The 24,632-nt window shown below is 38.3% G+C and overlaps 1 protein-coding gene across 1 annotated transcript in view; it reads right to left on the bottom strand.

Moving 5' to 3' along the window:
* LOC124607334 (tektin-2) overlaps window positions 1–23,195 on the bottom strand; it is a 40,226-nt gene extending 17,031 nt beyond the window's left edge. The window contains exons 1-5 of the mRNA XM_047139633.1: window positions 23,045–23,195; window positions 19,532–19,761; window positions 16,587–16,803; window positions 14,377–14,591; window positions 5,724–5,946 (exon numbers count right to left, since the gene is read on the bottom strand). Coding sequence (XP_046995589.1) covers window positions 5,724–5,946; window positions 14,377–14,591; window positions 16,587–16,803; window positions 19,532–19,734 — 858 coding nt within the window. The 5' untranslated portion in view covers window positions 19,735–19,761; window positions 23,045–23,195. The remainder of the gene's footprint in view (window positions 1–5,723; window positions 5,947–14,376; window positions 14,592–16,586; window positions 16,804–19,531; window positions 19,762–23,044) is intronic.
* Between the last annotated feature and the right edge of the window lie 1,437 nt (window positions 23,196–24,632).

Raw genomic sequence — 24,632 nt, 5'->3', positions numbered from 1 at the left:
GAGTCACTGTTGGAATCAGCCAACTTTTACAAATACCTGGATGTAACACTTTGTAGGGATATGACAGGGAATGATCACATAGGTTCAGCTGTGGGGTAAGCAGGTGGTAGACTTCAGTTTATTGGTAGAATACTGGGGACATGCAATCAGTCTACAAAAGAGATTGCTTACAAATCACTTGTGTGACCCATCCTACAATACTGCTGAAGTGTATGGGACCCATACCAGGCAGGACTAACAGGGGATATTGAACGTATACAGAGAAGTGCAGCATGAGTGGGGTTTGTTTAACCAATGGGAGAGTGTCGCAGAGATTCTGAAGGAACTGAACTGACATACTTTTGAAGAGAGACATAAACTATACCAAGAAAGTCTGCTCTAGGGATATACAACAACCACGAACATACTGCTCACACAGGGATCATGAGGATAAGATTAGAATGATTATTGCATGCATAGAGGCATTCAAACAGTCATTCTTCCCATGCTCCACATGTAAATGGAACAAGAAGAAACCCTAGTAACTGGTACAATGGGACGTTCCCTCTGCCATGTATCTCATGGTGGTTTGCAGAGTATAGATGTACATATAGATGTAAATGTGACTGGACATAGTAATATAGTGCAAAATCTGTTTACACAGGGTTTTGCATTTACATAACTATAACTTAATCTATCACATAGTCGGGTCTGGTGGTCCAGTGGTAAAGCATGTGCATGGAAACCAAAACGTCGTGGGATCAAATCCTGGTCTGCCTTTAACCTAGTCTTCACCTCTCAGTAATGTGAAGATCTCCCAGAAACAACATGTGGTTTGGATTCCACATTAAACAGTAGGTCACTTTTCTCCATATGGATACCTGGGGTAGGTTTGGAATGTGAAGGTGGCCAAAGTGGTGTCCAATTAAAAGACTTGCATCAGGCCACTGAGCCACATGAAGACATGAAGTTATTAATTATTATTGTGTGTGTGTTTGTGTGGGTGTGTGTGTGGGGGGGGGGGGGGGAGGAGATAGATAGATAGATAGATAGAAAGAGAGAGAGAGAGAGAGAGAGAGAGAGAGATAGAAAGATAGAAAGAGAGAGAGAGAGAGAGAGAGAGAGAGAGAGAGAGAGAGAGAGAATACATTAAGGGAAGGGAATGCATATTACTTGTCCCATATCATAATGGATCTATTTTCCACCATCTGCATGTCTTGTACAAAAATGGACAAAAAATATCAATCCACTGGTCATTAAAACTGTAACACCACAAATAATGGCAAATCATGAAATTTTACTTTTTATCTCCCTACAGTACAGTGGGAAAAATCCATGACTAAATTTAGAGGTGGCTAGGGGTGTCCAGAGTGTGAAATTTAGCAAACAGAACTCCCACATCTGGCAGAGACAATGACTCTAATCAGGGTGGGTGCTGAGTCAAAGTGAGCTTGGATGATCATTCCAAGCTGCTTCAGCAATATGCTAAAAGTCATCAGTTGTAGTTTGTTGTATTCAGCCTTCATCATGTTGCAGTTTTAATGAGCAGCAGTGTCTATAATAATAATACAAAATTAGCAGTCCTATAAGATGGATCTGTGGAACAATGAGTATTTGTTGTATTTGTAAATTTATTAGTACTCTCATTTGGTTAAATGATTTTTACTAGATGATAGTGGTAATTACATCATTTAGCTAGTTAACTGAACGTCATCCTTCCTAGGAATTCTTGTAGGCAAATATTTCCACTGAAAAGGTAGCCTATAGAAGGTATTGTACACATTTTGCTGCACAATTGATGTACGCACAACAAGCAGTGTGGTGACATGTGACTATTTTCCTCTTAGCCATTGGTGAAGCAAAGTGCCACGGGATGCATCAGGCATTCAGAGTGACGAGAACATTTTCAACAATATAAACAGTGGTTCTGTAACTACCTTAGTAGTAACACAAGTTATAATTTACTATCAAAATGATTGCTCAACTGGGTGAAATACAAAAATAAATGAACAAAGCTAATGGTGACAAGATGCTTCACAAGAAAAGAAACCTTTTTTAAAAAAAGACAAACAAAGGGGTAAGAAGATCATAAAAGATACATGCTATTTAGGACTAATGTACAGGTGACATGACTCTCTCAACCAAAGGATCTGTTCTCAGCGGCCACAGTCTCTTTGCGGCTAACGTTTCCTGATTATTTACTTTTCTGTTCCCAGAATGAGATTTTCATTCTGCAGTGTAGATTAAAGCTATGTGCCAGATGGAGACTCAAACTCCAGACTTTTACCGTTTGTGGACGAATGCTGACTGGGTTATCCAAGCATGACTTATGAGCTGTCCTTACAGATTTACTTTTCTGTTAGCATTTAAAATAGATTCAACATAGTTCCTGTTTACAGTGCCCACGAAAGCCAATTCCTGCTCAGTAAATAACCAACACCAAACACAAAGTGCCATTTGTGGAGACGATTAAACTCAAGTTGTAATGTCTACCATCATGGTCACTTGACTAGAATATAAATGAGATGCTGAGATCCATAAGGGCCTAAAGCTCACCACCATCAGACCCACATTTAAGTGCATATCAGAGAAACTAGTGATACAGCTTTTCACAGATTTTCATACATATAATGTGTGCCTCACTATCAATGGTCATGTGCTTTAGGCCCTTATGACTCTCAGGGCCTCAAATGGATTACTGTATGATAAAATTCATAACTTAATATACTATAACTCATTCAGAAACCCACAAAATAAGTTTACTGTAAGTAGAACTTTATCATCTTCCAATCTAATTTTACTATATAGTGAGTTAATTAGCATATCTGAGGAGTGTGCTATCATATAGCAGGATTTATGCTGAACAAACAAGGATAAAAGTCTGCCACAGTGTGCTACCACCTTATGGCACTGACTTAAACTTCTAGTTGAGTGGCAAGGACCAGCTGTGCACATCATGAACCGTGCACAAATCCACATGTATTTGGCCGTAAGGCAATTCTGTCAAGCTCCTTAAAACATGTACAACTGAAGGTGTGCTCATGACCCTCATGCCAGTTTTCATGACGTTTAGAGGAACAGCAACGTGATAGATTTAAGTGCCATATCTCTCAGATTGCAGCATCTATGTTACATTTAACAGCATTCAAAGAAAAATAACCAACAATTCCACAAGGCGTCAAAATTTAGGGTGCTCTTGTGTTCTTACACAGTAACTGCCATTGGGTGCCAATGAAAATATTCTCAGTGTGCTGAGAAAAATGTCAGACAGAATGGACCTCATTTTACATCTTGATTTTACGAAGTCATAGCCTCGTTGAAGCAGCTGATTAATATATTCAAGAGCAGCATAATACTGAGTGACAGGCATACTCACAGGCTGTTTCTGGAGGGATCAGCAGTACCAGGATTCAATGTGATGGCCTGGGAAGTCTGCTTTTGAACTAGGCTGGTGGGGTAATTACTTCCAATAAAGGCTGAGGTGAGAATGGTGGTGTATTACTATGCAGAATCAGCATCTGAACAAATATGTTTGTCTCAAATGGCAAGGCTTTATGGGAGGGAACATTTGACATGGAAAGAATGGCAACTGTCAAAATGTAAGTATTATTGATTTTTAGTAGGTTTAATGTGAACAGAAGTGTGTAGCTGACTCTCGGTAAAGAGGAGGTCAACATCAAGGAAATCAGCATGGGATTCAGAATAGGGGCATGTGAAATTTAGTTGGGAGAATGTATTTAGAGATTCCAACCATTTTAATATGTTAGCTTTACCATGAGTCCATATGGCTATGATGTCATCAATGTATCTACACCAAACCAGGGGTTCTATGGGATCCCTGGTGTGGTTTTGATACACTGATGACATCTTTGGCAGATGGACTCATTGGTGATGCTGACTTTTACACTTAAATTATATTTTCAAAAACTGATTATTTTCATTGGTATACTAAACGATAATTTGTGCACCACAGTGGGACACAATGAAAATGAACCATGGACTGTTCAAATAACTAACTTCTGTTTCATTTAAAAACAACAAAGAACACATGTTTGCACTCTCTCTCTCTCTCTCTCTCTCTCTCTCTCTCTCTCACACACACACACACACACACACACACACACACACACACACCAAGAGAGAGGGGGGGGGGGGGGGAGGAGGGAGATAGGCTGTGTAGGGTGGGGTAGGTGAAAGGGTGAGATAGACTGTGTAGGGTGGGGTAGGTGAAAGGAATGAAGGAGAGGCAGTGGCTGGAGCAGCAATGTGGGACACATGAGCCTTCCTGGTTTGTTTAGGGCACACAATGAAGAAAACTTCCAGAGCTTTGTCTACCTATCATTGTGCTCTAAAGTGAGGAACACTGTTCCCACTTCTCCCAAAATGGTTTCCTGCCACCCACCCAGTCTACAACACATCCTGGTCCACCCTTGTAGCACACCTACATTCAGATCCTTGTCACATGAGTCATACCCCTACAGAATATCCAGGTGCAAAACCTGTCCTATGCATATCCCCAGCACAACCTATTCCAGTTCTTTTGCTGTAACATTTGCACAGCCCTTATATGGACATGATCAGCAGTAGACTGTCCACCCATATGATGGCCACTGCCAAACTGTGATCAAGAAGAAAGTTGACTTCACTGGGACAGAACATGCCACTCAGTGCAAAATGCTAGAGTTTAATGAATGTCTTACAATCCATGCCTTCTGGATCCTCCCCCCTCCCCAGTTCCAATTATAGCTCCTCTTAACTCCACAAATGGGAATTATCCTTCAAGACCACAATCTTCCAAACTTCCTTCTCCATAGCCCTTGTCTCGTACCTACCTCCATTCCCATCCCCCTGCCTTCCACCCCCCCCCCCCCCCACCCAAAATAAATCATATATATCTATATCACCATGATTGATGTACTTATTAATCTCTACCCCCATTTCAACATTCAGTGTTTGACACAGTCAGCTGTGTGTTTATATAGAGTGGCTGACATTGGTATCAGTAATGGATATGTCTATTGGTGCTTCAACACTGAAGGTAATTGGATCAAAGAAATGCAGCTGACAATGACTTTTGCCCTGTGCACTTGCACCCTTTTTGAGCCATCTGCAACTGAAAATAAGCGAAAGTTAGATTTAGCAGTCATGGATGGAGCAGATCACTATTCTGACATAAAATTAAAATTAAAGGCTTATCACATAATGTCTATCCATACACCTCCACTAGTAAGAAAACCTGTCCTCAATTTGAAGGTTAGTTTGAATACTGCAGTGCTTTTTGCAGTTCTGTTGCAGGTGGTACATCCCCAACCTCCTCGAATCACTGAACTAATTTACCCATCTATTTGTATGAGCACCTACGGCAGGTGGTATACCCCTGTCCTCCTCCAATCTTTGAACTGTCTTAAACATCCATTTATAAAGGGCCTACAGTTTAACATGGGCTCCAAACCCCAGTGCAACTTTCCATTTTCACATTTACAAATCTTTGTTTGAGGTGAAAGAAGGAGTAAGTAACAAAAAAACCATAGATAGGGCTGACTGGGGTTGAACCTTTGGATTGTTGGCCTGGCACTTACTGAGTCATCAAGCCATATGCTATCTTCATCTAAATGTCCAAACTCTGAAATACCAGCTTGTGTATTCACCCACCATTGTGGCATGAGCCATTCAACACAAAACTAACAAATATTGAGTTTCTGTGTATGGTTCCCATCCTGGTGTATGTCTACTTTAATTCTCACCTCCTCCTTCTGCCACTGAAGTTCATTGTGGGCTCGCTGGACTTCATATATGCGTCTGCTGAGAGCGTGGTCTGTATCAGAATGTTGGGCATGCAGTGAATTAGTGACATCCGCTCGCAGTGAAAACATTTTCAAGCGTTGACTTCGAGACTTTTGAATTTCTTCTTCGGCTCTGTTCATATTAGATTCGGAAACTTGTTGCCATGTCTCATATGGGATACATCTGAAATGTCAAAAACAAATCAGTGGTCTTTATCAAACATCTTACAATTTTAGCCATTTGATGTTTTGAAAGAGCCAGAATTAAAGGAGTGGGGAGGAGATGTACAAAATAAAAAGTTCCACGGGATGTCAAATCAGTGAATACACAAGAGAAAAAGCAAAATTAAACTATCATTCATCTCATTTCCACAGTTTATTGGTAGAGCTGTGCACAGATTAGATTAGATTAGATTAGATTAGTACTTGTTCCATAGATCATGAATACAACACTTCGTAATGATGTGAAACGTGTCAGGTTAATAAAAGGTGTCTATACAAGATATTACATTACACAAAATATTACATGACACTTAATATTTTTAATTATTTTTTTGTGGGGGTTGGGGAAATTACCCACTTACTATATACAAAAATTCATCTATTGAGTAGAAGGAGTTGCCATTAAGAAATTCTTTTAATTTCCTTTTAAATGTTATATGGCTATCTGTCAGACTTTTGCTGCTATTAGGTAAGTGACCAAAGACTTTTATGGAAGCATAATTTACCCCTTTCTGAGCCAAAGTTAGATTTAACCTTGAGTGGTGAAGATCATCCTTTCTCCTAATGTTGTAGCCATGTACACTGCTATTACTTTTATATAAAATAGAAAGAGACATTCCACATGGGAAAAATATATTAAAAACAAAGATTCCATGACTTACCAAACGGGAAAGCGCTGGTAGATAGACACAATAAAAACACAAACACACACACAATATGTGTGCTGGAAATGCCATCAATTCCATGTGAGCTTTTATTCTTGAAAGAGTTGTGTGTGTGTTAGTGTGTTTTTTTATTGTGTCTATCTACCAGCGCTTTCCCGTTTGGTAAGTCATGGAATCTTTGTTTTTAATATATATATTAAGACTTACCTTAGGGGGAAAAAAGGACAGGTATACCCTCCCACACACACACATATCCATCTGCACGTGTGTGTGTGTGTGTGTGTGTGTGTGTGTGTGTGTGTGTGCATAAAAAAACAAAGATGATGTGACTTACCAAATGAAAGTGCTGGCAGGTCGACAGACACACAAACAAACACAAACATACACACAAAATTCAAGCTTTCGCAACAAACTGTTGCCTCATCAGGAAAGAGGGAAGGAGAGGGAAAGACGAAAGGATGTGGGTTTTAAGGGAGAGGGTAAGGAGTCATTCCAATCCCGGGAGCGGAAAGACTTACCTTAGGGGGAAAAAAGGACAGGTATACACTCGCACGCACACACACACACACACACACACACACACACACACACACACACACACACACACACAGATGTCCATCCACACATATACAGACACAAGCAGACATACAGTGAAGATCTCTAGCTCTTTAAATAAGTGTCTGCAGGATGGGATGAGCTCCAGCAATTATTCTGATTACACGCTTTTGTGCAATGAACACTCTTTTACTCAATGATGAGTTTCCCCAGAATATGATGCCATACAAAAGCAGAAAATGAAAACAGGCGTGGTAAGCTAATTTACTGAGATGTATATCGCCAAAATTTGCAAAGACCCTAATAGCATAAGTAGCTGAACTCAAATGTTTCAGCAGATCCTCAGTGTGTTTTTTCCAGTTCAACCCTTCATCAATGCATACACCTAGAAATTTTGAATATTCTACCCTACCTAGCGATTTCTGATCGAAGTCTATATTTATTAATGGTCATCCATTTACTGTGTGGAACTGTATATACTGTGTTTTGTCAAAGTTTAATGAGAGCCCATTTGCAGAGAACCACTTAATGATTTTCTGAAAAACATCATTTACAATTTCACCAGTAAATTCTTGTCTGTTGGGTGTGATAGCTATACTTGTATCATTGGCAAAAAGTACCAGCTTTGCATCTTCAAGAATATAGAATGGCAAGTCATTAATATATATTAAGAACAGCAGAGGACCCAAGACCAAACCTTGTGTCACACCATTCTTGATTGTTCCTCAGTTTAAGAAATCACCAGTTTTTTGCATATTATATGAACTGCTTATTTCAACTTTCTGCACTCTTCCAGTTAGGTATGATTTAAACCATTTGAGCACTGTCCCATTCATACCACAGTACTTGAGCTTATTTAGAAGTATTCCATGATTTACACAATCAAAAGCCTGTGAGAGATCACAAAAATCCCAACAGGTGACTTCCGGTTACTCAGATCATTTAATAATTCATTAGTGTAAGTATATATAGCAGTTTCCATTGAAAAACCCTTCTGAAAACAAAACTGATATTTTGTTAAAACTTTATTTTTACAAAGGTTTGAAGCTACTCTACAATACATTACTTTTTCAAGACTTTTGGATAAGGCTGTCAGAAGAGAGATTGGGTGGTAGTTGTTGACATCAGATGTATCCTCTTTTTTATGCAGTGGTTTAACAATGGCATACTTCAGTCTATCTGGGAAAATACCCTGCTTCAGAGAGCTATTACATATGTGGCTAAGAATCCCACTTATTTCTTGGGAACAAACTTTTATTATTGTGCTGGAAATGCCATAAATTCCATGTGAGCTTTTATTCTTGAAAGAGTTTATCATCTTCGTAATTTCAGAAGGAGAAGTGGGTGGAATTTCAATTGTATCAAATGGTGTTGGTAAGGCCTCTTCCATCAACTGCCTTGCTTCTTTTAATGAACATTTAGATCCTATTTTCTCTATAACATTTAAAAAACAATTATTCAAAATGTTTTCAACTTCAGGCTTGTTGTTTGTCAAGTTTTCATTTGCTTTGATGGTGATGCCGTCATCCTGTACTCTTGGTTTCCCTGTCTCCCTTGTAATAATATTCCAAATTGTTTTGATTTTGTTATCAGAGGTATTAATCTCAGTCATGATGCACATTCTTCAGGACTTTTTAATAACCTTTCTTAATGTAGCACAGTAGTTTTTATAATATGTGGCTGTTTCTGTGTCATTACTCTTTCTTGTTGTTAGATACAGTTCCCTTTTGTGGTTACAAGATATTTTAATTCCTATAGTAAGCCAAGGTTTTTTGCATGGTTTCTTATAATTAGATTTAACTATTTTCTTGGGGAAACAGTTTTCAAATTCTTTTACAAGTGTATCATGAAATAACTTATATTTTAAATTAGCATCAGGTTCCTTGAACACCTCATCCCAGTCTAACTGCTGAAGATTTTCTCTGAAATTTCTAATTGTTGAGTCATTAAGTGAACGTACAACTTTGGAGGGTAGTTTTGAATTAATGAATGGAGCTATGTCATATACTGTAACTAGCTGAGCGCCATAATCAGAAAGGCCATTCTCAACAGGATAAGAATTTATGTTTTTAAACCTATCTTGGTCTATAAAAAAAGGACAGAGAGACCATGGGTATGTGGAATGTTTGTGTAAAGGGATGTAGCATCTATGGTGACAAGAAAGGTTTCGGGTGGGAGAGGAGTTGGAATGGATTTGAGGCAGTCTAGGAAGTGGTTTGTGTCTTTGATGTAGGATGGGAGTCTGTGGGTGATAGGTTGGAGGTGTTGGTCCACCAGAGCTGAGATACGTTCTGTTGGGGTTTTGAAGCCTGCCACAATGGGACGGCCAGGATGGTTCTCTTTGTGGATTTTGGGTAATAGGTAGAAGGTATGGGTACATGACTCAGGTAGAGTGAGTAGGTCTATGGAAGCCATTGTGAGGCCTTGTGAAGGACCTTGGATTTTTAGGATTTTCTGCAGATCAGTCTGGATGGAGGGAATGGGATCCTGGGTAACAGCTTTGTAGGTTGAGGTGTCGGAGAGTTGATGCAGTACTTCTGCCACATACTCCACACGGTCAAGTACCACAGTTGTGGACCCTTTATCCGCCGGGAGGATGACAGTAGTGTGGTCTGTTTTCAGCTCCTTAATGGCACGGGATTCAGCTGGGGTGATGGGGTGATGTTGGGGGTTTAAGTTGACAGCCACATGCTTCTATATGTTGCTCTAGACAAAACTTTTTTGTATCTAAGCTTTTTACACAGTGATAACTTTTGACATATAAGGCAACTCCTCTTCTCACCTTATTCTCTCTGCTCATATGTGCAGCTGGTTTATAACCACTGATATTTACATTTTCCATATCAGACACAATGTGATGCTCAGACAGGCATAGTATATCTATTACATTATCAGATTCAATGTCATCTAAACAAACCAGGAGCTCATCTACTTTATTCTTCAATCCTGGAATATTTTAGTGAAAACTGGAAACATTATTTTTTACTTTACTTTTGTGAGAATCTACTTTTTTTCTTTAATCCACCAGTATTTTGGTTAAATATGGTAACATTATTATTTACTTTCATATTGTGAGTATTTTGTGAGTTTTGGACCTCTTTAGCACCTGCCTGCCTGAACTTCTCATTGGACACTGATATTAGTCTAAAAAAGAGGTACATCCATGAGTACTAGTGTCCCCCCTTATGGATTTTGCTAACAACCCTGCCAGTTTACCCTTCCCTTTCCTATTGAGGTGTAGGCCATGTCTTGTGATATCCCCCCTATCAATAGCCTCGACAGGAACCAATCCAATGTCAGACAAAGCGGCCGCCCTACGCAACTGATCCGACTCCATATTTACCCTCCTGACAGAACCGTTCAACTGGGGCTCATCATGCTGCACGAAAGCAGGCACCAGCCCAACATTGGTATGGGTTGTTGCCGAGGCTATTTTCACCAGGTCATACTCAATACTGTAGCCCTTATCCCTATCAATACTGTTTCCCACTCCACCCACTATCATGACATGATCCTGCTTTGTGAAACCCTTGCACAAGGAACCTATATCCTCTACCACCTGCTCATATCCGGGTAAAAGCCAGTTTATGATATATGACAATATTCACAATAATAATTACTCATCAGTATCGTAACATACTTTTCATTGACATTATGTGCCACTGATGAACATGACTGCACAAAGTGACAACACTTGCCAGTTATAAATTTAGCTGGAAACTTGAGTCTGTAGATATTTCTGGAACATTTTGAAGACCCAGATACAGCAAAAGTCAGTCTTATTTCTTACATTGTGCCTACAACTGTTTTACCTCCCTGCAGCAAGGCATACAAGACAGCTTCAGTGAAGTTTGGAATGTAGTAGAAAGCTGCTGTAGAGCTGAGGCTGTAATGCTGTGTCCTGAGAAGAATGTAGCCCATGACTGACAGAGGCAAAGGCAAAAAGCAAACACTCCAGGTTTGAGTCTCAGTCCAGTATGCAATTTTAATCTCAAAAAGTTTCAGAACCAGATTATTAAATGTTCTGGCATTTTTACATTAGTATGTATTCAAAACAGTTTCTGTACTATGGCACTTGTCACTGAGTGCTAAGTATTCTAAGCCGTCATCTAATTTGCAAAATTAGAATACTATACCAAGCTTAAGACAATTTCTGACTCATTCAACACTGTTAGAGGGTCACCTTTTAAGTTTTTACAAATGACCTCTGTATAGTGCCACTGAGGCAGACATCACTATTGTTTTAAAATTTGTTAATGTTAAAACAATGGTAGTTCAGAAATTGGCCAAATAGTTTGTCTACAGTGAACACTAAAAGAAACAGTGTTATGAAAAAATGGAAATTTCACGTGAATGTGCCTGTTCGATAATTTTTATAATTTTTGTAAAGACCTTATTCAACATCAGTGCCTTGAGTCACTTCATTCAGCTTTAGGTAATCAGTCACCTTCAGGCAGTACAGTTTATGACTGGTTTGCTGAATTTTGCAAAGATCAAATGTGATCAGTTGCTGTCCCAAGAAACAATCACACTGTACACAACTCGATCGAAGAGGACAACCATATGACTGAGTGTGAGACAGGGGCATCCTTAGGCACATCAAAAAGTGCAGTACATTCAGTTCAGCATTAAAATTTAGCTGTGAAAAAAGATCTGTTCTCGATGGATTCAGCACAATTTGACTTGAGCTCAAAAAGAGAGACTGTCAATTAGTGTATGGAAATGCTTTAAAAATTCAACCAAGCATGTGCAAAACCTGTCTATAAGATCATAACAGGATATGAAACTTTGATATATACATACAAGCTGGAAACTAAGCAGTAGACAATTGTTTGGGTGTTTCGAGATGAGCTGAAATCAGCAAAAGTGGTTCAGTTATGAAGTTCATCCAGAAAAGACTTGTTACTTTTATTACACAGGACATGTGGCCATTGCTTTAGAGGACTGATGAACAGTAAATGCTATATGAGAGGTTGTGTACCACAAGTCACTGATGCAGTAAGAAAAAACAATTGAAAATATTGCATTGTTCTTCATTATGACAATGCCAGCTATTGCACAACATGTCGAACAATCAAGCTAATGTCTCATCACCTACATTCATCTGATTATCACTGACAACTTCTTTTTGTTCCATTACATCAAACGAAATGTGCATGGACAGTCATTTTCATCATGCCATGATGTAGCTGAATCTTTCAAGAAGCACAGTTTTGAGGTATGAGCATCAAAGCATCAAAAATGTTTCCAAAATTGATACAAAGGCATACAGAACTGTATAAATTCTTATATTAAGGAACAACAAAATGGTTTGTATCAAAACTCTTTTGTTTTTCATTGAGTTTGTGAAAACTTAAAACAGGGCCCTCATATTCCAGATACTGAGTCATCTAATAAATGAGAATGGTTCTGTAGCACTATAAAACAGAAACTCAATATTGTAAACGCTGAAGGACTGGTAAGGAAAAGTCAGGTTGTGTACAAGGGCTGTAGTAGCTCTGTACAAGTTGGAGAGGAACAATCTTCATGGTTTCAGATCAAGGATGGAGCAAGGCACTGCACTATCCTCTCTACTGTTCATCACTGTCATGCATGATATAATACAGAACAGAAAGAAAAGTTTTGGTGAACTCCATGCAGTTCCTTTGCTTATGATGTCATGATCTGAGATGGAGAAGAAGAGGAATTTCAGACCAGACGCAACATATGGAAATCACAGTTGCATGAGTAAAACCTCACATGAGCAAGACCAAGACAGTGGTGATGCCAACCAACAGAGATGGGCATCCTGCAAGTGGGAAACTACGATACCACCAACTAGAGTGATCAGACAGTATTCTGTAGCTCATGAAGTATAACCTCCAGGGACAATTTGATTAGACAGGAGATTATCAACAAAGTACAGAAGATTTCTGAATTCTAACGACAAGTTAGAATCCTGTTATGGGACAACATGTTTTCAGAAAAAGCAAAAGCAGTGATAGTTAACAGTTAATTAATACCAGTATTGACCTATTGTACCAAATCATGAATTCTCACAGTATCATTGAGACTCCAAGCATCAAAAATGAAATTCCTTAGCTCCACTATCTAGATGACCAAGACAGATAAATTAAGAAATGGGAAAGTGAGGAAGGAAGCTGGAATCAAGACATTCCTTTAAAACAGATCAGTTAATACAGACTATGGTGCTACCTGCAAGTAATAAGTTTGGAGCCTACAAGAACAGACCAAATAAGTTTCAAAAGAGAAGTGGAAGGGAAACATTCTGTAGGAAGACTCAGAACCTGTTGGGTGGATGAATTAAGGAGACCTTTCTGCCAGAGGAATGACAATGGATGATGTTCTCTGTGCTAGGCAATACATGGAGAGATGGAAGTGCAAGAGGTTCATTAACAGTATCTGGGAAATTAGGACCGTATGATGATGATGACAACAATGATGATGATAACGATGATGACGATGATGATGATGATGATAAATGCTACAGTTGCGTTTAACATGATATTACTCCAAACTTTTATCTGTAAGCAATGTAACTTACATATTATTGAATTAATAGAGGGAAACATTCCACATGGGAAAAATATACCTAAAAACAAAGATGATGTGACTTACCAAACGAAAGCGCTGGCACGTCGATAGACACACAAACAAACACAAACATACACACAAAATTCAAGCTTTCGCAACAAACTGTTGCCTCATCAGCAAAGAGGGAAGGAGAGGGAAAGATGAAAGGATGTGGGTTTTAAGGAAGAGGGTAAGGAGTCATTCCAATCCCGGGAGCGGAAAGACTTACCTTAGGGGGAAAAAAAGGACAGGTATACACTCGCACACACACTCATATCCATCCGCACATGTCTGCTTGTGTCTGTGTATGTGCGGATGGATATGAGTGTGTGTGCGAGTGTATACCTGTCCTTTTTTCCCCCTAAGGTAAGTCTTTCCGCTCCCGGGATTGGAATGACTCCTTACCCTCTCCCTTAAAACCCACATCCTTTCGTCTTTCCCTCTCCTTCCCTCTTTCCTGATGAGGCAACAGTTTGTTGCGAAAGCTTGAATTTTGTGTGTATGTTTGTGTTTGTTTGTGTGTCTATCGACGTGCCAGCACTTTCGTTTGGTAAGTCACATCATCTTTGTTTTTACATATTATTGAGAAATATGCTCACTCTTTGGGATGTCTTGTTGGGTCCTGCCTGAACCCAATACCACTACTGGAGGGTTTCAGACCAAGTGCACTCTCATCCACCGCGATCGCCTCACCCTTGTTCTGCAGGTCTCTAGACAGCTGGTTGAGGCACTCCCCGAGTCTCTGCAGCTGCTCCCAGGCTGCCTTGCACTCTGCTTCCAGGTCATTCTTCTTCTGTTCTATCAGTCCCAGCTCCTGTACACAATAAACAATTTATAAGTGTAACAGTACAACCTTGGCATCTGAATATAGTTAGTGATTTGGGTTAATTTGTGGTTTCAGAGTCTCTTACAACATATGGTGCAGTGGTATGTGTCAGCTGGTGAGATGGAACAGCAGCTGCCAGGGCACAGTTATGGCCACTACTGGCTAACCTGGTGGAAGTCTTGAAAAATGATGGGAATCTATGTATGATACCACATATAAACATAACAATATAATTAATATACTGGAGTCATTGAAGCAGGGATATTCATTTAGTTATGTAAAATTTCTAGGGCTGGCTGGATCTTGGGAGTAGTTCACTCTGTAGACTACTTGTAATTGCTGTTACATCTAATATATTTGACATTTGTGTTAATTGTGGTGAAACTTACTGCCGACTAAAGAAACTTGTGGAATATTAAAAGTGTGTGGAAGCTGACAAGAAGAGGCAGTGCAGTTCTAGATTAGTATCAGTATGAGGAATAAAATACAAATGCCTGCTGTCAATAATTTTATCTCAAAACAAAAGATTGCCTTCAAAGTTTAATACAAGAAGCCTGTTCACTCACAACTGGATGTTCAAAAATTGATGCAACTTTATGAAAGAATGCTTCTTTCTGTTGCATCTTCCTTGTTCAGTTGTTCATCACCCTTGATGTTTCAGTTGTACTGAGACTTGGAATGACTTTACAGAAAAATATTGTAAGTTTGCAGCAAGCAAGTACTGCAAGATCTGAAAGAAGTGAAATATTGCAGATGGAACTAACAATGCATAATCTTTGAGCCTCATGAAGTCCATGCAGTGCCTATCTGCCAAGTCTGGTGTCTCAGTTGATGCCACCCAAGTGTTAAAAGTTGCACCCCTACAAACTTCATGCTGCTAATGACCTTTTTAATTGAACACAATGGAAAAAGTGTACCTCTCTGTCAGTGCAGGGTTTCATTTCATCTATAATGTCAGATGGGAAAAAACTTCATGATTGGTTTTGGTTAGATGAGGCGTGGTTTCATCATGGTCGACATGTGATGCAGAGAATTCCAGTATTTGTGCTATAGTTGCACAAGTCTACTCTGCACACACAAAAAGTTTCAAGTTGATGAATCTTTTTCACATTCTTTCATGGCACAGTGAACAGTAATGCTATACACAGATGGTGCAAAAATTTGTAAACACCGTAATTGAAGACCAGCTACAGTGTAAGTGGTTTCAGAGGAAGAATGCATCATCTCGTTCAACCAACAAAATCAGTTCATTCTTGGATAAGTGTTTTCACAGAGAAGAGATTCTGAAGGAATAGTAGTTCCACTGATCTCGTGATTTATCCCCACTTGACTTTTTCTTGTGGCTACAACTTGAGGATACTGCTTACAAAACTCACCCTCACACTATCCCTAAATTTCAGAATGAAAGTCAACAGTATGTTCCTGTTTTTGGATCTGAAGATGGATGTAGATCACAGATGAAAAATAAAAATCAGTGATTGTCATCAGGCATAATAAAAGAAAAAAAATCATTTTTCAATCACAGTCTCCTGAATGGACAATTACATCATATGTCACAAGTGGAAAAATTCTAATGGGGAAGCCACAACTGTGTAAGTCTATTTTGTGAAATGAAGAAGCCACACAACAGTTGCTTGACCAATGACCTTTTATTATATATATGAATAGTTCCAGAACACTTACAGTGCCATCACTTGGTGTAAAACATAAATCATTTAATCAGCCTCACTCCAATGTTGTCATGGAACCAAAAGTTCCATGTCAAAAGGATAAAAGGGGGGCCATAAATTTCATAAAAACCATTCCCTCTGTGCTATGTGACTGGGAACACATACAGATAAAAACAGTGTTCTGAAACCTGTCGTATATACAGTAAAAGATTTTTAATTAAGCAGCTGGTTTGTGGTTTCTTCATTTTACAAAATGGAGAAGTACACTTTGTAAAAGCAATGAGATCTCACTAGGAGGCCACTGAGGAGGTACCTTCTGCAGCTGCAGATGCACAGGGTCTCTAAGGAGGTCAGTGTCCAGTCTCTGGTCGATAGCCAGTTGGCACTCGACGGTCACGGCTCTCGGCACAGACAGCAGCTCTAGCTGCCGCTGACACACAGCTTTCTCCTCCTCTAGGCGTTCCATCTCACAGACTGTTGCCGCCCTCTTCAATTCCAGCAGGTGTTCCACTTGGCGAACTTCGGTACATCTGTCAGCATATTAAGTAAAACCTAGCTAATGTCTGCCACACTATGGATTACATCATTTCTGCAAATCAATAGACAAGGGGTAATTGTCACTTTGAGAAGTGAATTATTATTCAAAATGGCAGATGGCATCAGTATCAAAAAGTGAGCCCCAGAGCTCCATTCTAGGGTCTTTTATTGTACTTAAATGATTTAGCCATAATACACATTGACCAGCAGGTCTGTTTAAAGATTACACTATGTGTTAATTGAAGGTAAGGATGCAAAAAAATTGTAGGCTCTATTTTGAACACCATAATATCCTAAAAATTAGTTCAATTTAAGTTGGTTGAAACTTGTCATCATAGAAACCCATTGGTCTGAAAACCAAGAGTTAAAATAAATCAAGCATCAACATACTGAAGAAGTCGAAGCTGTAAAAGGTCTTCTAGCAATGTTCCAATGAAAACTGTCTGCTGTGCACCGATTGTCAGCATGTGTGTTTCTCTCACATTTGTAAGTTTATTTGTATTCAGTATTATGAATGGAGATGCAGAGTCGCAGATCGGCACAACAAAAAGGCTGTTCCAAATAAAGCTTTCGGCCCGTAAGGTCTTCGTCAAATTAGACGACACCGACACACACACACACACACACACACACACACACACACACACACACACCCAAGGTAACTTGGTATTCAGTTGCTTTACGGATTTTTTACTGATTGGTAATATTAATTACATCATTTAGCTAGTTAATTAAAGAAATGCTTTTGTGGAAACAATTGTTACAAAATGTTTCCACTGGAAAGTTGACGTATAAAAAGCATTGTACACATTTTGCTGCACAACTGATGTTGAAGCAACTAGCAGTACAATTATGTATCATTGTATTTACCTCATTGCCCTTAATGATGAGTAATCAGAAATAAATTTTTCAGCCTCTGAAATACCTATTACTTTTTAGAGAAAACTTTAAGAACCTAACTCATGAAATAAGTATAGCAGTCATCATCCCACAGACCTTGTAATAGGAGATGGAACATGTAGCCAGACCCTGAGGAGTGTTTTCCTTTCATTAAACCCCTGGCTTGCTGCTGAATTCCAGGAGACGTAGGAAGCGAAACTTTAATCTCTTCACTCTAGGGTTCAGCAGCAATACAAAATCATAATATATAAGTTTAAATTATCCAGGTTACATGAGTTATACAAAGAAGGATACCATATCTTCTGCATGAGAAGAGATCATAACAGGCATCCCATAGAGTTAGATCAAGCGAGTAATACTGTTCTTGCTATATATGAATAATCTACCAATTTATTTGTATGAGGCAGCAGAATTAGTCCTTTTTGTAGATGATACAAATATTGTTGCCAAGCTGTGCAATAAAGTATAAACAGCAGAAACAGTAAATAATGATTTTGTAAAAGTTGTTAATGGTTTTGCACCAATGGGTTAACTTTGAACTTTCGAATAGACACAGCTCATCCAGTTTTGTACTCTCAAAAACACCATATCTCCTGTTAATGTATTGTACCAACAAAAATAAGAAACACTGTTGAAATATTTACGTTATTGTGTGCTCATACTGATGAAAACTCAAACTGGAAACACAATATAGGAAACCTGCTAAAAAGTTTAGCTTCAGTTACTTTTGTCAAAAGAATTGTTGCCAAATAAATCACTTCATTATCATACTTCACAGATTTTTATTCACTGGTGTCCTACGTGATAATATTCTGGTGTATCTGCTCAGTTAGGCAAAAAGTATTCACTGTACAAAAGAAAGTAATTGTAATTACATGTGGGGTTCATACACGTACATCCTGCAGAAATCTCTTTAACCAACTGGGCGTATTAAGCCTAGCCTCACAGTGAATGAACTTTGTTCTCAACAATCCACTGCAGTTTTATGGTAGTAGAGACATTCATAAATACATTACTAGAGAGAAAAATGATCTGCACTTCACTGTAGTGAATCTACCTTAGGCACAGAAATGTGTGAAGTACACAGCTGTAAAACAGTTTGACAGTCTGCCTATGAAAATAAAATGTGTGGTGGATGGCAGCAGCAGAAGTGTTTTCTACAGCAGATGAAAGCTGTTTCTCTGTAACTCTTCCTCCTATGCCATAGAAGAACTCACAAAAAACATTATTAGTTAATGATTTTTAGATTATGTCTGCATATGTGCATCTAAATAAACATGTCTTATCTTAATTTATTGAGACATCTTCAACTGCAGTGTATGTTGTTGCCTGTCTCATATATACTTACTATTCTTCTAGTGAAGCTGTTGTCCTGGCTACACCACTAAGTAACCCTGTCAGCAGAACATGCAAACTGTATGACAACTTTCCACAATGTTATTATGTTTGCACAAAGATTTCATTGTGATGTAGGCAGAAGAATAGCTTCATCAGAATAACAGCAAGCATACATGCAAAAAGACAGCAACACATACTGCCACTGAAGAGGCCTCAACAAATTGAGGCAAAATACATCTCACTAAATAAAATTTACATTAATTCAACTGCATATAGTCAGACATAAAAATCATAATATCATATTACTCTATAAATGGGCAGCATGCAACAACATAAATAATTTGTTTTAAATTTTCTATGCAATCTTTGTCCAGTCAACATGTTTCTCATCATAATCTTTACCATGAGTATGATATAAGAAAGATATTATTGGACAACTGAATTGAGTATAGAGTGTGCTGTCTGATCTGCATATTGTCTAACCTGTCTTGTAGAGATTGTGAACTTTGCAGCAGGCTCCAGTGTGTTGTGACAGCCGTGTCAGCACGCAGCTGGATACTCTCTTGTCGCAAGTCGTGAGCCTCCTTCCTCCTCCTGCGTGCTGTCTCTCGCAGCTCCTGAATGCGAGCATCCCAGTCTGCGACTGTTACGTGGTCAATAGGCTTTTCTGGTCGTCGGTCACACATTTTTTGTCATGAATAGTAGAGCAATTCCTATAGAGGAACAGTATATGTAACATAAGCAACAAATTGCTTTCGATAAATCTGAAATTTTTCATTTTGTGAGTGCATCTCCTTGTTGCATCACTGACCAACCAATGTGAATTATTTCAGCTTGCGTTTGATACAGTGATTTATTTACATCACTCATCATACATGTCACAAAAAGAGGGGAGTAAAATATAGAACCAGAAATATTCATGGAAATCCATCCACTAGCCTTAAGTTGGATTTAGATTCTGCATTTTCTTTAATTTTGCTTCTTCAAATGTCGTAACAAGACAAGTTTCTGGAATGAAAATGATTAGATGGAACAGATATTATTTCTGTACAAATTTGTTATCTTATTTATTATAATTGAAACTGTGACCTTACACAAATGGTATCCATAGCTCATTAAACTACACAATTATTAAGGGAAAAAATTCAGAGCCTTTACCAACTTTGCTATTGAAATTACATATCACTGTTGGGAGAAGGATCAATATTTGTGCAGATAATCTTGTTTGCTCAATAACTGTATTACTTGCAAAGTAAAACTTTCGTAACCCAGCACAAAGTTTAATTTGAACCATGATCTAGTCTGCCAATGTGATTTGACAATTCAGTTTTGTTGGATAAGTATTTCCACAGTGGTTGAGTACATAGTCAAATTTTTCTCCCTCTGAGCAGAAGCATTTCCCAACCCAACTGAGACATAACAGTCCATTAAAACCAATTTTTTAAAAAATATTTTCGACCATAAATAGAAAATTTCTTATGTAAATACTATAGGGGTGTAGATAAACATGTACTTGTGGAATAGTCACTAACAAGTTAATTAGTATACTAAAATTGTATTGAAGAGTGTAGGTCCTGTAATTGGTAGGAATGTTCACTTCAGTACGAATCTTTTGTAATTAATAAAAACATCCAAAGTATTGTTAATATTTCATGTTTGAGTATTTTCACATTTATAAAATATCAAATGGTTAAAGTTCGTTATATGTATTTGTTCTGTAAGTGCCAATGCAACTGATGGAATCAGACATTAATATGTAGATAACAGTTTTAATTATAATTTTATTAAAAAATCCTTTATAACAATACTGAGGATTGTTCGGATTTGTATATAAAGGGGCAGCCATATTGGCAAGTGAGTCAGTACTTTGTGTGTATTTGGACAGAAAGCATGTAGCTTGTTAAGATTCATTTCATTACTGTAAGTATGTTACTACTTATTTGAGTTTTGTAAAGATTCTTTGATATTCTTTGAGATCGTAATAAACACCCTATTGAAACATAATACAGGATTAAATATTGATTTGATCAAATAGTTAAATGTTACAGGAACTGTCTAAGAATCCAGGACTACGACTGCGACAGATCATCTGTAGCGATGAGTACAAGACCTTAAATCAAACTAATTCATAAAAACGTTTTACAGTTCACTGATATTTATAATAAGACAGCTAGTCCATCTAAGAAAGAAAAATTTTCTCCCTCTGAGCAGAAGGATTTCTCAACCCAATTCACTGATATTTGTAGTACGACAACTAGTATGTCTAATGTGGTAGCAGATATCCACAATGTAAGACTGATACAAATCCAAACAAGCATCTCTGTATTCATCTATGGGGTACATTAGTGTAAAATAAACTAATTCTTTTGATGCTATTATGAAATGTAGAGCTGCTACTCATCATACAATGGAGATGCTGAGTCACTGGTAGGCACAACAAAAAGACTGTCAAATAAGTAAGCTTTCACAAAAAAAGGCCTTTGTCAGAATTAGACAACTCTCTCTCTCTCTCTCTCTCTCTCTCTCTCTCTCTCTCTCTCTATGCAAACACAACTTACACACACACGACCACAGTCTCTGGCTGCATTTGCATAGTATGTGTGTGTATGTTGTCTAATTCTGACAAAGGCCTTTTTAGTGAAAGCTTGCTTGTTTGACAGTCTTTTTGTTGTGTCTACCTGTGACTCAGCATCCCTGCTCTATGGTGAGTAGCAACTATCATTTTCATAATACTGTCATTATTCCATCCTGGATTTTCAATTGTTTAAACTAATTCTTTTGCCTCTTTGTAGCTTCTTGCCAATGCCCACATCACAAAACAGAGAGATCTGCATGTTCTGCTCACTTTACTTCTAACATGTTCAACAAAATTTAGGTATCTATGTCTTCACACATTCTACACAAACCATTGTACAGAAGTGGCAGAGGCAGTATTCTACTATTTCTAGTCATTCCCTTTCCTGCTCCATTCCCAAACAGAGTTCACAAAAACACTTTGGTTCCAAATCTCTGTACAAGAACTTGACCTTAAGCCATTTGGGGAAATGTACGTGAAAGGTCATAGAATCATTCAGTTGCAAATGTTGATCCTCTGAACTTTATATTATTTCATAAAAAGAATTGCTTTAAATCCCAAAGGTTTCTCCTTTGTGTTCATGTAGCAGTTTCATAGCAAATCAACCAATAGTAAATCTGGTAGCATGCATTTGAATTGCTTTTATGTTTTACATTAATCAAATCTGATAGAGAACCCAACCAACGTGTCTATTCAAATTTGCGAAAAAATTCCTGTGAATTACAGATGTAAGGAGGAAGATGGTGTCAAGAAGCTCCTGATAAATTTATGGTGAGTGGAAGAGGGAAAGCGAGAAGGGGGGGGGGGGGGGGGGGGAGAGGGAGCAGCATACCAGAATAAGGACTTTTCTTTCCTCTTAGCTGAGCTGTATACCAGCCATAAGCAATAGTATAAGCACAGTTTTTAAACATCGGTAATGTATGTAGAATAATATTCATATAATTAACATACTTTGAGATATTAAGTATTTTAAAATTGGTGATTTATAAAACTAAATAAAATTCGATTTCAGTGCTAGGTAAAAACGCAGAATTCCCTGAGATTTTATGAAATTTCAGAATTCCCTGAGATTTCCCCGATTTTTCAAGGTAAAATTTAATTCCCTGATAATTTCAAGCTTTCTAAAAGAATTGCCACACAGCCAAATACTCAAACAGTATTCATGAATCACAGTGTTCAAGACATTCACCATGGTCTTCTTTATAGGTGCCCTACAATTTTCCAGTAGACAACATATTTAATAACCAACTCCTTGAAGTAGCTCATAAGACTGGCATGGAGAGTTCAAGGGATAAATACATTCAAAACACAGTTGTACATACATGTAGGCAAATCACAATCACTCCATGTTCTACCAAACAAATTAAGAATGTAATTAACACCTTCAAAATCAGAAGAAACTGTCAAGGAGTTGATAATACCTGAAGCACTAAAATCCTGTCCTTCACATATATGTAATGTTTTCTGTAACATACATAATTGTAGGGGATGCTTCCAGACAGACTGAAATACACTATTGTCAGGCTCCTGTACAAGAAAGGCAGAAAGACATATTAATAATTACCAATCAGTCTCACTATTTACCTACTTCTCAAAGGTACTAGAAATGATTGTGCATGCAAGAATCAAAATGCACCTCTTTCAAAATAAGGTACTTTGTCAGTTTCAATTTCGGTTTCAGAAGATTTCCTCCACAGAATACACAAATTTGCAATTCATGAATCAGATTATACACAATTTAAATGACAAAACATTGGCAACTAGTATTTTCTGTGACTTGAGGAAACCTCTGATTGTTCAGTTCACAGTATTCTAGCTGAAGATCCCAAATATTATGGTGTGAAAGATCTTGCTGGTAATTGCTGTGTATACATTTAGTTTTTGTATGTTTGCTTTTAAAGTCCTGTGTCACATATTTACATTCACGGCATGCAATGCACATTTTAAGTAGTGACTAATGCAATACGATGGCTTAAACCATTTCAACCTTCATCTGTGAATATAGTCCAAGACCGAAACCGGTAGATGTTTGGGTGTAACATAAAAACAGCTGATGGTTCAAATATACATTTTATACAACTGCTTTTCATTCAGTCTTCCTAAAAGGATGCACACATTAAGAACCCCAAGAAGTGTACACAATGAAAGGGCACCTTCAGAATGAGGAGTAGTAACTACATGTGTACCACAGAGATCAATATTGGATCTGCTCTTTTCTTGTTTACAAATGACATCAAATAAGCAGAAATAGTTTCATTTGCTGATGATGCAACTATTATAAACAGACATCAAACAAGCAGAAATAGTTTCCTTTGCTGATGATGCAACTATTATGAACAAGCCTAAAGGAATAACTTCACCTGAAAATGTAAATAATCAATGAAAAATGCAAGATGGAATGTAATAATATTACAAGAAGGAAAGTTGCTACTCACCATACTGTGGAGATGCTGAGTCACAGATAGGCACAACAAAAAGACTCTCACAATTAAAGCTTTTTGCTATTAAGGCCTTTCTCAACATTAGACACACATATGCAAACACACACACTCATGCAAACGCAACTCACACAAAAACCCACAGTCTCAGGCAACTGAAACAACACTGTGAGCCACAGCACCAGTTCATAATAGGAGTGGCGACTGGGTGGGGATGAGGAGGAGTCTGGGGTGGGGAGGGGGAGGGATAGTATGGTGGAGGGCAGGAGAGGGGAGAGGGGTGGGTGGGAAGTAGCGGAAGGGGAGAGAAATAAAAAGACTGGATGTGGTGGTGGAATGACAGCTGTGTAATGCTGGAATGGGAACAGGGAAGGGGCTGGATGGGTGAGGACAGTTACTAACGAAGGTTGAGGCCAGGAGGGTTACAGAAACTAGGATGTATTACACGGAAAGTTCCCACCTGCACTGCTGGTGTTGATGGTAAGAATCCATATGGCAAAGGCTGTGAAGCAGTCATTGAAATGAAGGATGTCATGTTTGGCAGCGTGTTCGGCAACAGGGTGGTCCACTT

This window comes from Schistocerca americana, chromosome 3, assembly GCF_021461395.2.
Source record: "Schistocerca americana isolate TAMUIC-IGC-003095 chromosome 3, iqSchAmer2.1, whole genome shotgun sequence".
Taxonomy (NCBI): domain Eukaryota; kingdom Metazoa; phylum Arthropoda; class Insecta; order Orthoptera; family Acrididae; genus Schistocerca; species Schistocerca americana.
This window is presented reverse-complemented; position numbering and strand designations above follow the sequence as displayed.